General features: G+C 38.5%; 1 protein-coding gene across 2 annotated transcripts in view; it reads right to left on the bottom strand.

The window, feature by feature from the left end:
- Nucleotides 1-1062: 1062 nt before the first annotated feature.
- Nucleotides 1063-23648, bottom strand: part of HS2ST1 (heparan sulfate 2-O-sulfotransferase 1) — an 83052-nt gene continuing 60466 nt past the window's right edge. Inside the window, exons 2-7 of one of the 2 annotated variants that reach the window (XM_061462222.1) lie at nt 22940-23178; nt 16490-16575; nt 12382-12520; nt 8844-8941; nt 7467-7624; nt 1063-6555 (exon numbers count right to left, since the gene is read on the bottom strand). In XM_061462222.1, the coding sequence (XP_061318206.1) occupies nt 6329-6555; nt 7467-7624; nt 8844-8941; nt 12382-12520; nt 16490-16575; nt 22940-23178 (947 nt within the window). In that variant the 3' untranslated portion in view covers nt 1063-6328. Of the gene's footprint in view, nt 6556-7465; nt 7625-8718; nt 8942-12381; nt 12521-16489; nt 16576-22939; nt 23179-23648 lie in introns of those variants that run through there. The other variant, XR_009744924.1, reaches the window with a different exon arrangement.

Here is a 23648-nt window from a genome sequence, read left to right as displayed (position 1 = left end):
TTTGGTAAAGAGACAGTTCATCATATTTTCCAGTAACCACTGCATCAAACCCAGAGCTCTGGGTGAGTTACAGCATTTAAATTATCGTACCAAATTAGGCATGTTTCTCAAAATAGAACACTGCTTTTCCTTATTAATATTGCATTTCTGTTTGAAATACAATGCTTTCTTAGTTGGAAAGCACAGAGGAGTTCATCTCAATATGAGGGTGAAACAACAGATGCATGTGTACAGCAAGGTAGGGAACCATTTGTTAAAACATCACAGGAATGCGATACCTGCGTAAATCGAACTATAAGCACAATTCCCATGAATCACTATTTTAATCTATTTTATTCCAAGATTTATTTCTTTTCCCAGGAAGATGATGGGTAGTTGCTCTTTGTGCAATTATTTTGACAGTCATGTTTATTATGAGAAGTTAATGTCTGTGCACAGCAAATCTGAGGGTGGATTCGGGACCAGCCTTGTAAACGTGAAGAAATTGGGCAGAGAATGTTTATCACAGTGTTTTCCACTTTTATGAGGATGCAGTTGGTTATTATGACAAGGTGAAAGGTCTCAAAGCCTTCATTTTTAGGCCACAGGTGTTCTTTGTAGAGGTTTTTTTTTAATAAAGAGTATTATTAGTCCTTTAAATTAGCTCTTATTGAAAGTTACCACATCTGCGTTATGTGGTAATGAAGCCAGGGGGAGGTCATAGCAGGGGACTTGTGCTTGAAGAAAACATCTGGACATTGCTTTGACATTCACTAGCAACTTTTTGTATTTTATTAAGAAGTAAGGAAATTATACTGAAATCAAATGCAAGATTCAAACAAGAAATAAAATGAAAATACAGGACCTGACTAGCTTTGAACAAAAAAAAACCCCTTTCCCTTCTTTCACTCCCCTCCCGTGAACTCTGGTTGATGAGATTAATAACCAGTGCAAATGGCAGCATCAGTTAAAAAGCTGTTCAACCAGTATTTAACACAGATGTGCAACACTACCATCATTTTGCCTCTCCCAGCAGAAGCTACTGTCATCTTAAATTCTTTCTGTGTTAGAACTTCTTTTGGCCTTCCCCCCCCATTTTGTTTGCTATATCATTTTGTAAAGAGGTGCAGCAACTTTTGGAAGTCCTGTACCTTTATATGGGCAATTTTTATCTCCACTTACTCCTGGCTGATTAAAGCAGAGAAGCTTTGTTTCCTGTGTACAATTACACCTACCCCTTCCACTGATGGAAGGAAGGAAAAGCCTACTTTCAACAAAAGGGGGATTTGAAAGCCATCAAAATCCTCAACTGGAAGTTCCTAAGTAGCTGCATGGTGGTTCTTAATCAAGGCTGACAACTGAATATTTAGGAACTATTGCATTAAGAAGCTTGGCTGGGTCAGATGACTTTCCAGCTCCATCGTGCATGAAGCTAGGAATGTTTACTGGGCAACGGTTGCTGTATGCACTTCAACAGTGCAGTGCATCCCATGCTCACTGTATTTTCTTGGTTTAAGTGCTTGCTTACAAGTGCAAATGAAGTTTACCTTCCAGTTCTTACATCACATTCATCACTGTAACTGAGCATCTTCCAGTACCACTATAAGTGGTCATTCACTCCCTCAGACAGGGAATCACATATGTACCAATGCACTGGCTTAATGCCACTTTTCTGTTCTTACACATCTTGAGTTTAACGTGAAGAACTTTTTACTGACGCTTTCAGCACAGTGACCTTCTGCAAATCTATTACATTTCTAGCCAGAAAGCACAAAGCACATTCTACAAGCCTATAAATATATTTGGTTATAGCTATGTGAAATCATTACAGACAAGCTACCTTCCAGCTCACCCCAAAATCACAATAGCTGCAGACAAAGTTCACAGTACTGCATAACATCTTCTAGGGGGAAAAAGGAAAGCAGTTAATGTGAGTGTGACATGCAAATATGAAGACAGGACACCAGACTTCTTTTCTTTCCCCTTCCCATTGGGTGTTTTATTTTGTAGCATTTGTATTAGGTAATCAACTGAAACACTTCAACAACAGAAAGCTGGCAACATAGTGAGGAAAAAATGGAGGTTATTTCTCAAACAGGTGCGACAAAATGGTTTCAAGTTGGAACAGTATTGCACAAACGAATCAGTTTACGGAGGGTGAGTGGGATCGAGCATCTTCAACATGGATTGTGAGGAAAAAAGGCACTATTCAGCTGTGTGTGTGTGTGTTCAAAAAGAAACGAGTCATGACGCACAATCCATGTTTCTCAAAGTTACATTCAGTACTGCTTTAGAAATGCTCACAAACCTGTCTCTCTTTACCAAAGCTACAGAAAGCTGCTGATGTAAATATCAGACAGTACAAGTGTATGAACATTTATAATTATGCTCCAGAAAAGTCTCAGGAAGAGGACTCTTTCTATAAATACTGCTGCTAGGTTACATAGTTGCATAGGCTTACAGTAAAGGAAGCATCCATCCAACTAAGCAGCCTTACAGTTTCCTTAAGTTTAATCTCTAGTAGTCATAAAATATGCTCTAATTCTGAAGAGCTAAATTGGCAGTGCACTTGAACCAGGCTTTTCCACTGACTGCTTAAGCAGCACAGTTCAGACAGCGTCATCCATACCCCTTTTTGTCATATACGTGTTCAGCAACACCAGGGAAGCTCAATAAAAGATTTAAACAGAATTATAAAAGAACTGAATTTTCCCCAATATAAAACTGAACAGTTCTGAGACCATAAATAAGCAAATGTTTATTCCTGGAAAGTAAAAATAGCTACGTATCTTCAGAGAAAACTAAGTACCCAGAAAAGGGATTTCAAATGACCAGGGTGGGCTGCTTCTTCCTCTCCCGTATTGTATAGCTATAAATTTTCATGCCTGTTTGAATAAGAGGCCATGATCAGCATACCACTAATAGAGAGACTGCTTGAAAATCAACTCAGAGCAAGCAGGAATGTGCACATAGGATACTCTGCACCCTAGCCTAGTGGCTGTCTACAGACACACTAATAAGAGTGATGTTCTTGCTGCATGGCTGCAGAATTATTATGGGAAGGAGCTAAAACCACTGTTGCTCTCCTGTCAGCACTGCCCAGTGCTTCCGGCATGCTGTGGGTATGGCTATGCAGTTGCCAGTGCAGCTAGACCTCATGCCATTATGCTGACATCAAGAGCTCCAACAGGGCTAAAGTTTAGCACAAAATCTGGGTGTTAATCTTGTACAAAAGTACAGAACAGTGTAAGAAAACCTACTCTAAACTATAGTGAGATGAGCGTTTCAGCACCTTTCAAACAAACTTAGCCCTGCAGAAAGCCAAGCTCCTGTGCAGAGACTACAGTGACTTCAGTTAGAAGATCCATGTTTAGGAGGCTGCATAGTAAGTTTACTGATCATACAACCTGCAACAACAAAAACCCATGTATTGCTGCTTTTCACTCCAAGTCATTAAGGGCAAATTCACAAGATAAATTCTGTTTATATACTGTAAAACACTTTTAATTCCAACAACTTGGATTGTTTCCATTTCCAAATAGAAGAGGAATAAACCAGGTTATTAAAAATGTGTAAAGCTCCTTCTCCTAAACTGTCTTTTAGGAGATCTAAGTTTGATAGCTGTCAATTGAAAGGATCCTAAAAAGTTCACAGTTGACTTAACAGTTGCTCTAGATATAAAAGTAGACAGTCTTGATTCCTTCTGTGTTCCACAGACAGTAACATTGTCAGAGCACATCTAGAATGAAACCTCCCAGTTGTAGCTAGACTTCTTGCTTGTCTCAACCCTGCCAGTTCACAGCAAAGGACGGGAAGTGATAGCTGATTAAATGAAATGTGCTTTCTGACATGACCTATGAAAAATATATTGCTCATTTAAAAGTAATAAAAGTTGCATTGTTCTACTGTTTTCTATTATTGTCCTTACTGAAGACTCAGAATGAAGAAAATCTAAATCCTGGAAGCAAACAGAAATTAAAGACAACTTTTTAAATGTCTTACAGAATAGAAGGGGTTTCTGTAGAGCCTACTGAAATCGGTAGAAGGTTTGCCTATCGGTTTTCTTGTCAATAGAGAAGCATTTGTCTACATACCTATTTCATTACTTAGATGAATATTTTATGTTTTCACTTACTAAACTCTTCTGCTCTCTTAGAGGTGCTCTTCTGAATATTCTGAAGGAGACTCAAGAAGGTAAACTGATCCAAATTACTCTGAAGGAGAAAAGAGATAGTCAAAAGAAAATCTATTGTAAAACTAACAGTGAATGAATAATCTTTCCTGGGATTATAAATACTCATTTTATTTCCAAAAAGTTACTGCTTCACTATGGAAATCTTTAGATCTCCATTAGCTACTTCTTGTGTATGACTCCTCAGTTCCTTTCTTTAGCTAGGAAAAATGCCTTCATTTGTGAACTAACACATCCTATTCCCAAGCACACTGGCATTATTAATGACATCAACAGACAAGACCTGGAACAGGAAATCTTATGCATGGTTCATGCTATATAAAGGGTAAGCTATCAGAAGGAACTTCCCTGATTATTTGGGAAGAACAAAAAGAGATCTGTTTTTAAAAATCAAAGGGAAAAATCCAAGAAAACAAAGAAAATGCAAGATGGACCTGATAGTCTCTCCCTATCCTCTCTGTCATCGGGCTGTTGCTCTTGGCTGCAGACATTCGGTTCACAGAACATTTTCCATTTCCTTTGTTTTCATTACAAGAACAAGCTGGTTAAAGAAACTCTACTTGGTAATTTTAAACTAAGCCTTCAGCATCATCCCTTGAGAATTTAAACCTTTACCACCATTCCTTACTTTGTCTCCTTGGTGCCTTCCCCCATCAAACTCTGTGGAAAGCATTACAAGAAAAGGCAGGTGTAAGATGTGTAAAAACTCAGATCTTTAAGAAAATTCAATAGGAAACAAATTCTTACAATTCTCCACTGCCATTTGCTCTAATGCAGTGGCCCCAAACATCTGTTCACCAATTGCAATTTACTTCATCTACCAGGTGTTTCACACTGTTAATAATGGCAACTCACAGATTTACAATAGTCACATAAGGCAGTTACATAAATAGAGTTATGTCAATCAAGTTCACTGCATCTTTCCCAACCAGACTACACATGACATTTTTCTTCTCGTCTTCTTACCATAATAAAAGGATGAAGACTACATTTCTGCAAAGAGAATCCCTGGACAACATTCTGGTATTGAAGTCAGAGAGGTCACTGAGGTGCATTTCAGCAATGTCCAACAGTTGTAACACAACCACAAAGTAGATGTGATGCTTTTCACTTCACACATAACAGAACGGGTGCAAAAACCCCACTTTAAACTAGTTACTTTAAACCTTTTGGTCCAAATACATAAAATAAGCAGTATTTACAGCATTTTACTCCTTTTGTATATGCAATGCTTTAAAACACGTTATAAAGCACCTTAGTAAAAATATTCTACAGATAAAAGTATCGAAGTAGTAGGAAAACCCTAACCATACCACAGCTCACTCATGGAGTCATAATATGGATTCACCAATACCTCAGTTTACAGTTATTACAAAGAATCCATGGAGAAACTTAATACTGAGTTTATGTTTTTTATACCACTGTGTAAGGATCAACTAGAACTGCAGACAATACCAGCTTCTTCACAGTTTTTCCAACCTCAGCCAGTGGTGGTGGGGATAAAGAAACCAAAACCAAACCTCCTCTGATTCTTTAACTTTTTACAATATTAATGTGGAAATGATGTTTGAACACTCATGATCAACTGTCATTTGTAAAGAAAACCACATAGATAAATATGGGCAATTGTAGCAGCGTTTCTCAGCAGAACATGATTCACCATCCCAATTAATATCATGTGACATGATTCACAAAAACAAAGCACAGATGTCAACCAGTTATTAACACTATTGGATGCAACCAAATTTCCATGTTGAAAGCTGGGAAAAATTATTTCCTCTTCACAGAAGTATAAAAGAAAAGAAATAGCTCTGAAACTTAAAAAGAGCATCAACAGAAGCATTCTTTTGTTTGGATATATTTTCAACTAGAACTGCTGTGTATTAATTGCTCCGAATTAGAAGTGTAGATTTCTTCAGGTAAAGGATATTAACTCCCACTGAAAGTATTAGATAAAAGAAATGAAGCCTTTGCTTCTGGATTACCAAGATGTTAGCCAGTATCCAATGCCTTGGAGGTGATCCACAGCCTACTGTTCTCAGATCTATCAGGAAATGTCTTGAAGGTCTACAAGCAATCTAGTTTCCGTGGCTGAGGACTAAGATGACAATGTGACCAAAGATTCAAGTCCATCAATCTCACTGTACAGTGTTGTTCTTAGTTTGATTTTGGGTATATCTTTTCATAGAAAAAGTTCTGAGCCAGAATATACAATTCTCCATCTTTTTCCCGAACTGCATGTGCTCTGACAAACTGAAACTGCTCCAGTGCAAACTCATAGAACTCATTCTCCATTTTCCAGATTTCAGACTGTTGTAGCTTGGCAATAGTTTCTTTTGTGGGAAGTTTTTTCTCAGTTGTTTTCCTAAGATGAGACTTCTTTCCTAAACGCAAAAACGAAAGCAGGAACTTCACTTTAAAGTTTATGGATTAAAAGATGTTTACAGTCCTTTTACACAGAGTTTTATCCTCTCAGCATGTTGATAAACTGCATTAGAAGCGACAGAATTTCATCCAGAATTTATTAACGCAACATGCAGGGTTGGAAACTTGCAGTCTCTTGCACTAAATGTTAATGAATTTTGCATCAGTTCTTTCAGTTCTTCCTCCTTACTTTAATAAACCCAGGGAATGAACACTTCATTTAAGGAACAAAATTACTCCACATAATGTACTTGAAGCAAGATTGGTCTTTCAAAATTAATTATTTAGATGTTAATCTGATATCAACTGTTAAGAATTTTAAAGGCTGCAGAGCAAGAGACTTCTTACATGAGACAAAGACGACCAAAAAGATGGTAGCGTTTTCCCTAAGAACTGCTATTTGCTGCTTTGTAATAAACTTGTTAATACTACACATGTAGACCCTACACATCAGATCCTTTTCTCCTTCTATTTGCAGGTAGAAGCTGTGCCTAAGATGGACCTTTTCCTCATCCTAAGTTGCATGGGCAGCTCTGAGAAACCAAGGTACTAGCTATATGACAAATGGCTTACTACAGCCCCAGGAAGGCAACATATACTTGGGCCTTTGTATCCCTTGGGCCTTTCTGCACAGCCAACCAGGCTGAATCAAGCATAGGCTTGTGTAAGGCACGAAGATACTTGGGCTGCCCTCAAGCATTTGTACTGGGAGCCTTTTAAATATGTAGGAACATCAGCCAACTGAGAGGCAAACCTGGCAAAGATTCAAAACTATTCATCAAAGTCTAAAGAATTCACATGAAAAAAAGGGTAAGAGGATGAAAAAATCCATGGAATCCTTGAAAATCAACCACTTAAATAATGTAAATACCTGTCCGGTACAATTCTGTGGCACCCCTGAAGAACCGGGGCAAAGCTGCTTCCAACAACATGATAAAGTCTTCAAGCTCTTCAGTAACTCCTACTAGGAAGTATTCATTAATCAGATTGTATTTGGCTTGTTCCAAAGCCCATCTGCTTCCCACATTCCTAAAATGACAGAGAACAATTACAGCAAGTTCTGATGTCAGCCAACAATCCTTGGTCCCTAGATGGAGATTATTTTGTAACAGGACATTTGCATAGGAAAGGGAAGGCTCACTTCAATTTGTAACCATTCCTAACTTCGTTTCCCTTTGCAGTTTCTCTCATCTGAGTTCTTACCTAGAAATTTGACTCCTCTAGTTATTTTGATTAATAACTCATTTACCAAACAAACCACATGGGTATAGGGTTCCTGTCTCTATTAATGCAATATTTGGAGGATCTACATTTTCTCATGTCAATATTCAGTCTCCACTTTCCCATTAGCCACCAGAAATGGTTCTGGTAAGAACACATCTTTCCCTTTTGCATCCTAGAAGCATAATTATGAACTAGAAAGTCACTGCACTTAATGGGGGGACATCCATACTGAACAACAGACAGTAATTAAACTGATATTGTTTTCCTCCTTTTATAGCTCTAGACAGAGTGAAAAGATAGGTACAGAGCTCTTTCCTTTTCTGCTTCTTCACCTGGCTCAGGCATAGATAGGTCTGACTGACAGGCACAGAAAGAGGAGCTCTACACGACCATGTGCTTTGCTCGTGTTTGGATGAAGAGTAGCATTGACAAATAATTGCCCTTGATTTCACTCAGAATCCTTCAAATTGCTTTTTTTTTCCCCTCTAGTTTGCCTTTAGTTCAATGTTTTAAAGCCTATGCCATTGTTATAAAACATGCTACATTGACAGATGGACACTATTTGCCTTTGGTTTGGTTTCTTCTACATAACATTGACTACTAGATGTCTGGTAAAGGTTTAAGAAGATAAATTTATCCTGATCCCAATTATTTTGCTCTCCCCAGAAACTCTGCGAGCTTGAACGGAGTATCTCCTTTCAGAAAGATGGATATCGTAGCCTGACAGAAAAGAAAAACGTCAATACTCCAAATCTACAAAAAATTATTGTTAAAATGGGAAACATCTGTTTTCCCTCCTAGCACAGCTGACACAGTACACTAACATACTGCTTGTTTCAGGAGCTGCAAGACTGTTACATTAAAATGCATCTTCAGAAGAAAATACATGGCTGAAGTACCTGCTGCTTCACTCTGTCCAGTACCACACACTTTCTTCAACTATGTTACATATTCAGGTTTGTTAAGTTTAGCTTTTAGCACTGATATACTTGACTAACAATTTAAGCTACATTTCTCTCCCTACCAGCATTCGGAGCTGTGGCCACAGAAGAATGGAATTTGAAGCCAAAGTTTCTCTGGAGCACAGTCTGAACCTCCAGCTGCCACACATTCATCAAAGGTCTGGAACAAAGACAAAATTGAGCTGAGCTTTAAAATCTTTTATGCATATCCCACATCTCAACCTGGCTAAATGTAGTGGGGACAGAAAAACACAAGAGATGATGTGAATGAAGGAAAACCAGTACATTTCCAAGCTTTGCTTTCAGGGTGCTATTAGGAGTTACTCATCTCAATTAAAATAGTATTTGGATACTCTGGAGTTAGAGCTAATGAACAATTTGATCTTACCTGGTTCATTTGATACTTCTTTAATATAACCTTGATGAAGGATGAATGTCAAAACAAGCAAAACCAGTCAGCAAGTGTTAACATCATTTTTTTTCCCTTACAAAATAAGTCACTAAAGATACAGCACCAATTGCCATCAGGATTTATGTGACACTGGAAACAGCTGGATCTTTATATGATAGAACACTGTGCATTTTGTGCTGCAGATTAAATAATGTTTTAGTCCATTTTTAATATGACAAATAACTGCCATTTCAGGAGGCAATTTATTTTTGGCAAATACAGCACTGCTTTACATGGATAGACAGCTGTAGCAACACAGAGATTCAACTGCAGTAATACAGTTACAATAAGAACTCCATTAACATTGGAAAGAATTGGTAAATACTTTGCCCAGTCACCATGAAGTATTCACAGTATTCCTATTTCTAAGCAAGGTGTAAGCCATGTATCTAGGAAAGCTTTTTAAGAAATTATTTAGTAACAAATAAGTGACCACTTAGACAACTTTTTTGACTATTTCTTCTGTCCGGTTTCTGTTCAAAACAACTATTAACAAATATATTTGCCTAATTATTCAGTGTTAGAACAAGGACAATGCCCTTTGCTTCTGTTCTGAGGTGAAGATCCTGAGATAATCTGAAAAATGTACTGATACCAGGCCAAAGCAGGGATTAACCTGTGGTGCCTAGGCCCACACTGCACTTGGAGTTTAGAATAGCTCATACATGTCACATAGATAAAAACTCAGCTTCACTAAGAAAACAAGACATTGGTATGCTTTCTTTAGCATAGCTCTCTAAGAGAAATTCTGCACTGATCTATCATGGGTATTTTATAACATCAACATTACTTAAGAACTGAATTGTTTAAATGCACCTCCTAACTTATGAGTGTATATACTAAGTATGAACTAGCATCTGTCAAAAGGAAGACTCTTTTGCTTATACCTGCAGGTTATTTTATAGTTAATACACAAAAGCAAGTAAGTGATACTCTAAGTAAGATTAAACAGGACACACCTCCTTCCCCACTTCCTCTTATATACTTATCTCAGCTATTCCACCCAGAGATTTTATTAAAAGAAATACTTGTCTTTACAGACCCTGTTCTTGAAGCCAAGCTATCTGTAACTTTGAAAGCACGGGGTATAGGAAGAAAATGAATGAAGAACTCTTCCATATAAATGTGGTATGGACTGGCAGAGGGTGAGGGTGTAAAGTCCATTAAGATTCCCTCCCATTTAATAAAGGAACAAATTGATTTCCATTATGAAAAAAGTTTTGATCTTCTCTACTTTTCATATGAAGAGCTCTTAGTGAATCTCCTATAACACAGATTAGGATAGATACCAGTGTTACAGACACTGTGATTGGGCCAATCCAGTTTTGAGCTTAAAGAATTTTATACCTAATGTATGTAAAACTGACACCATCTATATATGTACAGTTTTCTTGGAGACACTGGGGAAAAACAGGATCCCTAAAACTTGGCATAGCAAATCAATTTCACTTCATACAAACTAGAGCTGCTTACAGGACAAGTTAAATCTGTAAGGCAACAACTAAGTTTCAGACCTAAATAAAGTGGCATAATAGTGACAAATGAAAAGAAAAAGCATCTTTAATAGAAAACCATAAAATTATTACTGCAGTGAACTGCAAACATTATAAATAGGAATGCATTTCAACTTGTTCCAGCAAATCAGAGCTTACAGTGCAGTCTACCAAGCAGTAGCATTAGGGATTTTGCCTTAATGTTTCCCAGTGACCACCTAACAAGTCTGTTTGGACTCTAATTCAAAACTAAAACAATGCTATTAGTACTTAATAAAAAGCATGAAGTTTAAGCCCTATAAACAGCTTGGACTTGGTAGCATGGTCAGCTTTCCAACTCATTCATCTCTACCAGCAAGGAATTTCACTGACCAAATGATGCTCTTCCTGAACAGGAAGAGAGTAGGTTACAAAAGATGAGATTCTCTCTCTTTTTAGAAAGAGGCTTTTTAGCCTTTACGACACTGTATTACCAAATCATTTCTGTAGCCAGTGCTATGAAGATAGATTTATTTTAAGCTTCATTTCAATTTGGTTTGCTTGAAGCTTTCCTCTACCTATGCTGTAGGATGTCGGGACAAACTGAACAGCAGTAGCTGAAGATGGCGCCAAACCCTAAATAACAGAGGAGCAGCTAGTCATCAAAGGGAAAGACAAGACAAATGCCCTGTTCCAGACAGTCTAAATACACTGCTTGGATGGGGGGCGGCACACAAAATTAGTAGTTACATTTCTTAGTTATGTGGTGTATATATATTAAGCTGTATTCGGTATGATTTTTGATGAGCTGTTTTTCCAATATCTCTCCGTATTCACACATTCTACACTAAATGGTAACATTACAGAAAAAAAAAAAAATCAGTTTACTAAAATATTGCCACTGACATTTTAAAGTGTTTGGCTCTGCAACATACAAAAGCCCTTTCCATTTACTAAAAACTTCCACCCTGTTCTGATTATAGTTTTATAAACTATATTCATATGCTTAATAATTCGCTTTTCTCCTTGATTTACAAGCAGTACAAAGCAACAAGCTTCAACAAATGTCTTCCTGTAAACCACGACAGTGGATGTATAAGTTCCTTCTGCAATAACTGTATTATGAAGTCCGAATCATGTTGTCATTCTGAAACTGTGTTAGTAAACAAGGTTTGAATATATGAACCTGAACTACTCCTATAGCCACCTAAGACGGATGGAGGAAGTCTAGAAACCTATGATTAGAACTCTATAGTTTGCAAGAAGACTCTTCACATAATTCCACTGCAACATTTACTGTTTAAGGCTGTTAATTATTAAAAAATAGTAGTGAAAAATGTCTTTCAATCTTCAACAAGAACAGATGCAGAATTCTCATACAAGAGGATAAGCTTAACTCCATACTTACAACTCCAGGTACCTGAAAACATTTACAATTGTATTTAATTTGCATGACAAATTGTATCATAAAGTTAATTTATAAGGTTACACAAAATGTTACACTTAACATACTTCATGTTCCACTCTGGTCTAGTACAGACAAAAGGGGAGAATACAACTTGCAAAGCCACCATCGCCAAGACTGATACAAGAAATACTCAGCTTCTATCAGGACATTTTAAAATGGTTTATACACTAATTTCGGTAAGAAACCATATATAATGAAGTATATTTTACCTTCTTATCCCCCTGTTTTCGTCTCCGTAGCCCTGGTCTGTAATCATCTCCAAAGCGCAGGAAGTAATAATAAGAAACTAGGCGTTCTATAGGATCTCTTATGACATTTATGTAAATTGGTTTCTTTTTGACACCAAATCTAAAGTAAAAGAGGGAAGAAAATGTCTTTTAAAGGCCAAATCAGAGCTTCCATTTAATACTTAAAAGCCTGTCTCTACTGACACAACTGAAACCTACATACAAAGAAGATGATGGTGAGAGGAAGTTTAATGATTGCTTCCTCTCACCTTCATTATCCAGCGTGTTATGCGGATGTGAAAGTCAGTTCCATTTCAGCTTTCCTGGGACCGTGATTTATTTATTTTTTTAAGAGAAGCAAACAAACCTTAAACATCCTCACACAATAGGTACCAAAATGTTTATACAACCATCCTGGCTCTAGAAATGCCTTAATGAGTCTAGCAGCCACCTACGTGTTTATAATAAGCATAAGGAAGTTTGATATTGATTTCCTGCCCTCCTGAACTGTGCTATGCAATGCTGCAAGTGGTTTTCTTGGCAGGTCTCCAGTTGTCAGAGACATGATTTCTAACAGAAGGCAGGCAGAGTGCAGAGCCCATCCATTACCTGGGTTGCATCCATATGGCTATGCTTATTAAATAGAAGCCTAAGCTAGTATCTGTAACCATATTAACTTCTCTATCTGAAAATATAACATTTTTCCTTAGACATTTACCTTAAGCAACTTTTGATTTACTGTGGTACAAACAGGAAGCCTGATGAAATAAGGTGGTAAGCTCACAGGACACGTAAGAAAGATTTAAACCACCGAAATGGTTTTGTGCAAATGCTGCTTTTCAATGATCTATATTCAAGGCAGCTTTTACAACACATTTCTCAGTTTTATTTTCTTTTCCATTTGAGACATCACTGTGGCAAATAAATATGGTATCCAAACATTGAAGAGGTTATATCACAATGGGAATGTGTGTCAGATGCAGTACCATTATTGTTCAAGTGGTACTCTGTAAATTATAGTACCAGATACTGCTTATGTGAGGAATCTTAAGTTGCAAAAGCTGAAGAACAGAAACACAGAATAAGCAGCAGAGAAGAAGTTAAAAAAAAAACCACAATTAAAAGGCATCACTGTGGCAAAAGGCCAGCAATACAGATACGGAAATTTTTAAAGGCTACAGAACAGCAATTGATTCTTCAGATGTTAGCAGCAGAGTACCAATGCATGAGACCGTAGCAGGTAAAGGTGACAATGCTGACATTTGTCTGTATGCCAGCTCTTACTCCCCAAAGTCTGCAAAACAGGAGTGTGTGCATCAAAATGATTCGAAGTCCAGACTTTGAACTGCACCTCTTTCAGGTCCACTGAAGTGCGAGAGACATGCACAGGCGTCCCCTTCTACAGACTCTCCTGCAAGTGCTGGAGAAGGCTGGAACAAACCATTCTGACCAAGCAGCAGCCTCAACCAATAATATGTTCCTGTGTGTTAAATGGAGGTGTCAGAGCCCTTGGAAATATTTGTGCGGGATTGTACATTCAAGTAGATTTGCACACGACCTTGCAAAACTCGCATCAGTTAGGATAACATAAGGTACTTACTACTATAGCTTTATTAGTAATTATAATGATTTTGTAACTGCATTGTCAAAGAACTTTACCAGAGTTTACCAGAGATAAGGGGATAAGGGGGGAGAGGGAGGGGATCAGAAATTAAGAAAAAGAGGAAAACAAATTTAAACTTGTATTACTGTAATTTTTATATGGATGGGTTATGATAACCTGTCCTCAATACCATAAGTCATTTATTGAATGCAGTACTTTAAGCTTCAGAATATTTTAAGAGGTTCTTCTGATACCTGACTGTGGACCCAAGCCTGATATCTGCATATAAGCAAGCATTGACTTGTTGGAAATACTTTACATTTCTCAACTACAAGAATGTTCATTACAAGAACACACCTCACGGCCTGAAAAGTGTGGGCCCTGCCAAGCACAGCCAAAGTATTCAAGGTATTATTTTAATAATGAAAACCTGACATATGAGAAAGCAAGCTATGTTGGGGGAAGAGGTCTAGGAAATAAATCATTTATGGGAAAGGATAACAAACAGCAAGCACAAGGATAACACAGTCCTAGAGGGAAGATGCAGATGAAAGAAATCTGTGAAATTGCTTAGATGCTCTCTAGATGTAAAGTAATTATTTTATTTTAAATGTGGGAGTATCTGAGGATGTTTTCAGCTTTATGAAGTGAGCAATGTATAGAATATAGAATAGTCTGGTTTGGAAAGGACCTTGAGATCATCCAGTTCCAACCCCCCTGCCATGGGCAGGGACGCCCCACACTAAACCATGTCACCCAAGACTCCGTCCAACCTGGCCTTGAAATTAAATAACATTCATTCATTCTAGAAAGCTGTTACTCAGTTCAAGGGTGCATTAATGTTGCAACATTTTAACTTTAGAAGGCAGAAAAGCCACTAATGAAAGTTGGTACATTTTATTTTATTGAATGAGGTGCAATTAAGACTTCTTGCCTGTTACTTTCTGTAAACTTCAAGGTTTTATTTGGTGCTATTGGTATTATCCAGCTACTACTGTAGCTTTTAGCATTTTCTATTATATAATATGCTGTACTGGGAATCTCTGATGCTCTCACTTCCCCTTCTTACTCTTTGTAATCAAAAGCTAGAATTAAAAATCAGTGCACATGAGAGAATAATTAAAAGCAATGACTAAACAAAAGAAGCTCTTACACACTAAAAATCTTATTTCATTAAATAAATCATGGAATCATAGAATAGTTTGGGTTGGAAAGGACCTTGAGATCATGCAGTTCCAACCTCCCTGCCATGGGTAGGGATGCCCCACACTAAACCATGTCACCCAAGACTGTCCAACTTGGCCTTGAGCACTGCCAGGGGTGGAGCATTTATCACTTCTGTGGGCACCCTGTGCCAGCGCCTCAGCACTCTCACAGGGAAGAACTTCTGCCTTAGATCTAACCTGAACTGCCCGTGTTTCAGCCTGAACTCATCACCCCTTGTCCTATTGCTACAGGCCCTGATGAAGAGTGCCTCTCCAGCATTCTTGTATTCTCCCTTCAGACATTGGAAGGCTGCAGCGTGGTCTCCTCACAGCTTCTCTTCTCCAGGCTGAACCAGCCCCAGCAGCCTGCCCTCCTACATAAATGTTTTAATACACAGAAACATAACACAACTGAGGCTTGACCACCAGCAGGAGGTGAAAGTACTGGTTACTATTGGTTGTGCAGTCAAATATGCTGAGATCTGAAAATTCCACTTTCAACTTTCAATGCTTTTCTGCATGTTGCAAGTGCAAAATGAAGCACTGTCTGCTAAGCATCTTAAGCAAAACTGACTTGCCAGCTCAAGGAGAGGCTTCACAAGAGTGAGCTACTGAGGATCACTGCTTTAGATCCATTAGCAAAAATGAGACAAGGGAAGAAACACATGAAAGCGTGAATACAGATATGATCCTGAACATTTGAAGTCACTGGGAGGATTTTTACCCCATTTTCTTTTAGATTAATTTTAGAAGCAGCAGGATTTAACTCCAGAAGAATTATTTCAATGCTTTTTATGGCAAGTCAAAATACTATAGGCAAAAAAACTGCTTTAAAATATAACTTTTAGTATTTTGATACAGTATACAGGGATACTCTGATAGAGAACTACATAACTTAAGAGGCAGGTGGTATTACCTGTTATATGAAACACACTTGAGAACAAGTATCTTAAACTTCCCAGAATGGGAAGCAATCCTAAAGCAGAACTGTCAGTGTTTTAGAGAAAAGCCAGGATTTTCAGTAAAACAGACTGTAATTCACACAAGGAATACTAAATGCAGCATATAAATAGCTTTGAAATGAGACTCGGCTACACTTTAACATACAAAAAGGCAAGAGAAAACTGTGAAAATCAAACCCAAATATTGCTCAGCACACGAATTTCAGCGTGCGAGTGTCTCAAACCTCAGCTGTCATCACTAGAGGGCACTAATGCCCCAGCTGCATCCAAACAACCTCAACTACAGTGCTACTCAACAGATAAATCCAAGGGTAACATACTTGGCAAAGTCCAAATAAGATATATGGCCATGGTAAAATCCTGGTTTCATTTCCTTCCAGGAAGTCACATTCTTCACAAATCGGACCTATAAAAGCAGACAGCAGAAAATGTTTCTGTACAGCTGGAACACATTGAGTTTCCCCACACATAGTGCCCTCTGGTTTATAAATCTTACCATGCATTACAAAACAACATTCTATTTTGAATATTAGCAAAGAATTTGTGCCACCAAAACCAGACTTTTCTTCAAGCATACAGAGGACTCTGCTTATATCATCACAATTCAATGATCAGAAAGTAAACCAAAGCAGAAGACAGCAATCAGAAAGGCAATTCAAGAAAAGCTTCCACAAAAGCATTAGCAAGACAAACATTTCACTTTTGTCAGTCCATTTTATCTGTCATTGGAAAAGAATGGGGAATTCTTTCAGCAAGAAGCAGAAACGCACATACACCTTTGATGGAATTCTCTGGTCTGTAGTTAGTCCCTTAAATAAAAGCAAACCTGATTTACAAGCAAGTTCTTCGACCGATTTTACTGGAACAAGAAACAAATCTCATGGTTCATTTGCTCCCCCATCTCAAAAAGCAATGCATGAGTAATCCAAAAATTGCATAAAGGTATACAGTGCAAACTAGATTTATCGCTTACCATTTTGAATTGTTACTTTAAGTCTAACATTTCAGTGAAGCTTCCATGTTAAAGCATGAAGCAGCCCTTCAGCAAGGGCTGATAATGCAGTTGCGGGCAAACTTCATGAAAACAGGAACAGCTTTCCCCTTCAAAGAGCTAAATAAGGTACACACCCCAAACTAGAAAGGATTATCGCATTAAGTGGGATATGGAAGCCCTGAAATAGCTTGGCTTTATTAGATGAACAGAGTATTTTAACATCAAAGCACCTAACTCGGAAAGTTATGTCAAAACTAGTCAACTGGATAATAAAGAAAGATGATAAACTTGTGCTACCTGGCCTGTCTGACAATGATAGGCCACTTGTGAAGCCGCAAATGAGAAGATGGCATTCCCTGCACATCTACAGTATCTTTTCTGTTATACAGTGACAGAGATAACCATGAAGATACTGAGGTGAGACAAGAGAGTCAAAAAGGGAAAGCTGGAGAGCTCAAGTCAATGCACTAACATTCTGTAAGGTCTAATAGATGGAGAGTCCTGGAACATGATATTTATTATTTACTATCACCAACCAATTGAGAATTTTAAAAGGCAAGACTCGCCTGCTTCTGTTTCTTCAAATGTGCAAAACTCACAGTCTAAGACTTAAGAGGTTGATAAAATTTACTTATTTCCTCAAACACCGGGTCCTGGGCTCTTAGGTAAAAGAAATGTACATTACTTTATAGTAACAGGCAGCATTCATTTTTTCAATGTACAAGTTTCACAGTCTGTGGCATTTCACAATTTAAACTATATCCTGCACACGAAAATTGTGGCAGACCTAGCACTGCACAATGTTATACAATTGTGTTTCATAAACTACACTGGCTTTTCTGCCTTGTTTTGTCCATAGCACAAACTGATAGATATCTATGAGACTTTGAATTCACTGGATCTACCTACTGAAACAAACCACACTTCAACGACTGTACCTTTTAAAGATTGACAGGATATTTTCAGTGGAGACCCTCAGCTATGAATACTTCTATACCTGAGAAAGAAGTTTCCTAAATGCAAAGTATACATTATCCTCCCTTCCATCACCTCCAAGCCCCAGAGTCACAGTGTCTAATAGACTAGGACTAGGCACAGGGAAATGCGAAGTGCAAAGTCTCAAGGGTCAGTTCTGTCTCAGATCCTTGTGCCACCATCTGGCATCAAACCTTAGATCTTCCAGTAATAGTTAAAAAAATCCTTTACTGTCTTTGTCATATAATATTGTCTGCTAAGTGAAAGCATTTTTATGAACACAGGATGGGTGTTACAGTCTTTTATTAACTTCAATACCAGACAAGCTAAGAGGCAGCTAGGAAGGCTTTATAAGACAGCTGTGACATTTTTGTCTGCCTTAAGATGGACCAACCCCACATTGTGTCCTGAGAATACCAGTTTTTAACACCTATAACCAGCCTTCAGGCAAGAGATTCCCCCCAGCCCCATTTGCAGCATTTCAACAATCAGAATTGTTCCAGGTCACAGATAGCCTAGTAAGTCTGGATTCACACATTTTAGGGCAGAGATGAATATTGCTTGCTGCTTCATACTGTTAAATAAGATCTATTTTACCTTTCTTTTCAGGGCTTAACAGATAGTGGAGCTTTCAAGAGACTGAGCAAGCTTCTCCATCTGAACCCAACTGAATAAAATGTGAGGTTATTTTAAAAGTGCAGATAGACGTGAATGGAATTCCTGGGAAGTTGTTTCATGGTGCTTTTATATAATCAGCTCCAAAGTTGCTTTGCAGCCTTTAGTGAGAAATCAGCTGAGCTTTACTGAATTAAAAAGCCAGATCAAACGTACTCTGGGGGCATAAGATGTCCTGAAAGGTAAGTTAAATACATTCAGTTTCTAGGACGATAAGAATTTATAATGAGTCCCAGTGAGCCAAAAGGGAAAATGTAAAATCAACCAGCATACTTGGTCTCAGCAAAAAAATCCCTGGGAAATGTGTATGTGCAGACCAAAGTGACGTGGGAAGCCTCCATCTCTGTCCACTGCTTCCATCAGTCCCTCTTGTCTATGGTCTGAAGAGAACATCCATACCCTCTGCCACCAAAGTTGGTATGGTCATTACCCTGTGGCTTGGTATCACATGGATTTTGGATACCAAAAAGGCCCCAGCTTTTCCCGTCATTACATTCTAGTTTTGTTTGTCAACTGCTGAATAACTGACTCAAAATTACTAATAACTGGGGGATGGATATCACCAGCACAGCCTGGTGAGGACACATGAGGATTTTCCATTCAAGTATGACTTAAGACCAACCGACACAGTGTCCTCATTAAAAGAAATCTCAGTTCAGATTTCAAGACCAAGCATAATGGGATGACTGAATGCAAATCCTCTGCAGGAAGGCATTGGTAGCTTAGTTATCCAAACTGTCAAATAAGGTAGCCCTAAACCAGAAGTTTAGGAACACTGGAAACAGGCTAGCAGCACACCTTTGTCGGCATGCCATAAGAAACCACAAGCAAGCTCAAGGCAAAGGCATCTCTCAGCAATATTGTGAGACGGTGAAAAGACAAGAGTCTACCAGTTCAGCTGTGGTGAAGCCAGACAAGAACACGTTCCAGACTTGCATGAACAGTTCTTTCTCAACTGAAAGTACTGAAACATGGAAGGGTCACGAGGAGGCTCAGGGAGTGCAAGAAAGGCTGAATAGATTAGGCTTTAAACTCCCTGTTTTCACAATCTGTGTCAAAGTCCAGGGGTATGGAGCACACAGATGGTGGAAACTCCTTGCAACCTTGGAGGCTGGACTAGATAATCTTCCACGGTCCCTTCCAACCCAAACCATTGTGTGATTCTGCAACTGGCACAAGTACAGCAGTGGACACTAGTGCTCACCAGGCCATCTAACTCCAAGAGAAAAACTCTTATCTGTTCAGGAGCACATGAGAGTACTTCTAACAGTCGCTCCAACCTTTTCCTTGTTCCACCTCAGAGAGCCATTGCTGGAAGTGGAACTGAAGTCAGTATGAGTGTGCTATCCTCTGAGAGGCCACTGCTTTAGAATACATTTGGAAGCAAGATTATACATTTTCAGGTGCTCCTTTGAGAAAAATGGAGAAACTGCAGGAGAAAAAAGAATGAGGAACAGAAAATAGCAAGCTGATAAGTGTACCATGGCTTTTCTATGTTCACAACAGCAGTACAGAGAACGTGTTCTTACATCCCCTTTTCTAACACTATATCAAGGATTTATGCTGCAAGACAGAACAGTAATTTCATTTTACATGTTTTAGATGACAATCTCACCATGTAACAACAAAGCTGAAGTTTGTGTGGCTGGTATGCCATCCAGCAAGCCATAACACAGGCCTCCTTATAGCCACAAAAAGTACTAGTACTGAAACATGCAAGCAACAAATGAAGTCCCACAAAAACCTACTCTGATTTAATGAAAACCGAGTGTTTTTGTTACAGACCACACAGGTCAGAAATGCAACATGGGCAGCGTGCCACTCAGGTTACTGCAAAGAAAAGGCCCAACCTGTGGAAAGAGGGGCAGTTCCCAGGATCCTGCTGTCAGAGAAGCTGCAAAAGAAAGGAGGGCTGCTGGGACAAGTTCCATCTGAAACTAAAATGGATGTGTTAGGGACTCTTACTGGATTATCTCAAATCAGATACTGATTGTATGTGGAGTGGATTTTAAACAGGGTTTTTTGCAGATTGCATTCAACAAGTAAAGGTTTCACCTATGGACAGAGAACTTAAAATCTGTTACAGATTTAGAGCAGTTTGGAAAAAGAACAGCACAAGTACTGCACAATGGAGGGCTCACTGTTTTACAAATCTGTATCAGGCCCAAGGCAATCTTCACCTTGTTTAGGGAGATTTGCTTTAACAAACAGTATAACTAATCAAACAATTCTGTCTCTATATGTCTATGTATTTTACTACTGGTGCATATACACCTAATGCACTCAAGTGAGCTATACTGATAAAGGTGGCATGTATTTCATGCAAACCCAAGCCCACAAAGAATAAACCTCACCAGCTACTTGTCATCTCCAGAATTTTGCTTTATCACTTATAATGGCAAGTTGCTATCTCGATATACGACAGATAAACAAATATTCTTGTTTGAACAACTATGCAATATGTAAAGATTTTCATTGGCAGCATTTCCCAGTTAATGGCTACCAAAGAAGAGGAGTAACAACTGCCTAATTAAACAATATAACTTACGACCTTGGACAATGGCATGGTATCAAATGAAGGTAGGACTGCCAGTATTGTATACATGGCCAGCACTGATGGATTTTCATCTTTCAATAGGTAGTATTATAATATTCCCTCTAATATTAGAGGGAAAATTAGGAAGAGAGTTTCTGTTAGACAAAACTAAGCCAGTAAAGAACAAATTTATATCACCAATGACTCACTTTCCTATCCTTCAGGACAGACCCCTACATTTCAGACCCTGACTGCAACAGAACTTGTGCTTGGAAGTGCAGCTCTCAGTGTGACTGACTTGAGTATGATTTTTAACTAACAGATACAGGCTTGATAAATCTCCTTTTGAAAACTCACTCTGCTGTTAGTGCATAAGTCTTTCTTGTTCTACGCAGTAGACAAGACTATGGGGCTGGCTACCAGGTTGAGTCTTGGTAGTCTCAGTAACCACATATGACTATATCACCTTCGTGTTTAGGAAAAGATTTTACACTACCAAAAACCCAACAATAACACAACCTCACTATCACAAAAGAGGTTTCCAGTCCTGCCTCAAGTACATTCAATGTCCCCTGCACATAGATCCCTACCTCAACCTTTTTCCAACACAGAGAACTAAAAGTGGAAGGCCTGTTACCATCTGCTTCCCCTTGCACTGCTCCAGCAGCTGTGCTGAGCTGCTTCTGCCTGTAGGCATGCACTTAAAGGAGCTGGAAGCCTCAGTGCTGATGTGCTGCAATGCAGAACAGCTCCTGCCTCTGCTGCATATCACTTAAGATCATCGGCATACAACCAGTAGCACATTCCAGAGTGTGGAAACCTTTGTTTTACAGACAGGGCTGATGACATAGTGATGTGTCAGACATCTGACCTGCGTTCCCTGAACGTGCACTCACCATGAGCAAAACCTGACTACTTAAAGACCCTCCTCCCTCAGCATACCCCACCCCACAAAAAACAGAGCCCTGATCCTTCATTGTCTTCATCATCTGATGCAGTGGTAGCCATGATCATTTCTAGCCTGGGACTACACTGATTTTAGTGAGAGATTTAAATGAATGCAAAGTGCCCCATCCTTTAGAGTTTAAGTTATTTACAACTGCTTCCTTCTACCTGTTATTATCACCTGTGAGAGCTGACCAGACCTAGTATCAAAAATGGAAACATAACCCTGACAGCAGGGCACAGTGCCTGCACTACTCATAGAGGAAATCACATAGGACTGCATTCACTGCAGATGGAGAGGACAGGCAAATACTATTACACAGCCAAAAGGCAGACATTTGACAATACAATAAACTTTTACAGCTGTAACAACAAAGGTCATTTGTGCCCTAGCTGTGTCCCTTTTGGCTTTGTTTTCGGCTGATAAACAGATACTTACCTCCTCCAGTAGCCCAGGAAAAACCTAAACCTATTATTTAATAAAAAACATTCATTCTTTACAAAGAAAACATAAATGCATTAGAATTCACTTATATTGGAAAATGTGACATAAAAGCCAATTCCATACAAGTTTGCAATAGGAAAACATTTTCTGTACTTCTCCCTTGTTTAACAAAGACATCCCTCCCAGATGCAGCAGCTTACCTGATCTTGCAGAGACATAACAGGATTATTTTTGGTTGTATTGATATGTAGAACATGATATTTGTTCTTCGCACAAAGATCATAGGCAATATTTGTGAAGGAAGTGCTGGCAGTCTTAGGTACTCGGTTGTAAATAATCACCACATCGTCGTCTTCATCCAATGCCACATCTTGTCGGGGGCCATCTACTGTATGACGTTGTTCTATTTCTCTGACTTCATGTCTTGCAATAGCTCTTTCTGTTAAAGCATGGCAAATACAACATTTCAATGTAAATATCACCAGTTTTGAAGTTCAAAGCATAGAATGCAAATAACCTGGTGAAAAGCAGTAACTCCTCAGCAATAAAGGAAACGCTGTCATTATATCACACATCTGAAGCAAAACTTAATCTATAAACTGTATGAACGACACAAGGTTAGTCTGAAGCAGAACACACAGAACTAGAAAACAATATGCTTAGAGAACACATACCATGTTCTATGACTCACGATAATGCTACTGAAAGCCATCATCTCTAACAGAAAATGCCTATAATGCACTATCAAAATGGTGACATACCCAAAATGTCCAAAATAATTTCTATAAAACACCTATTTAAAAATGATAATAGAAGGAATAACTCAAGCAATTTGGAGAAGATGAATTTGCTGAAAACAGGAGAAATAACAACACTACAGATTTAGTCAGTTAACTGTGTAAAGGCACC

This window comes from Pezoporus flaviventris, unplaced genomic scaffold (assembly GCF_033815535.1).
Source record: "Pezoporus flaviventris isolate CSIRO_AGI_PZ_B2104156 unplaced genomic scaffold, CSIRO_AGI_Pfla_v1 ptg000001l, whole genome shotgun sequence".
Lineage (NCBI taxonomy): Eukaryota > Metazoa > Chordata > Aves > Psittaciformes > Psittacidae > Pezoporus > Pezoporus flaviventris.
This window is presented reverse-complemented; position numbering and strand designations above follow the sequence as displayed.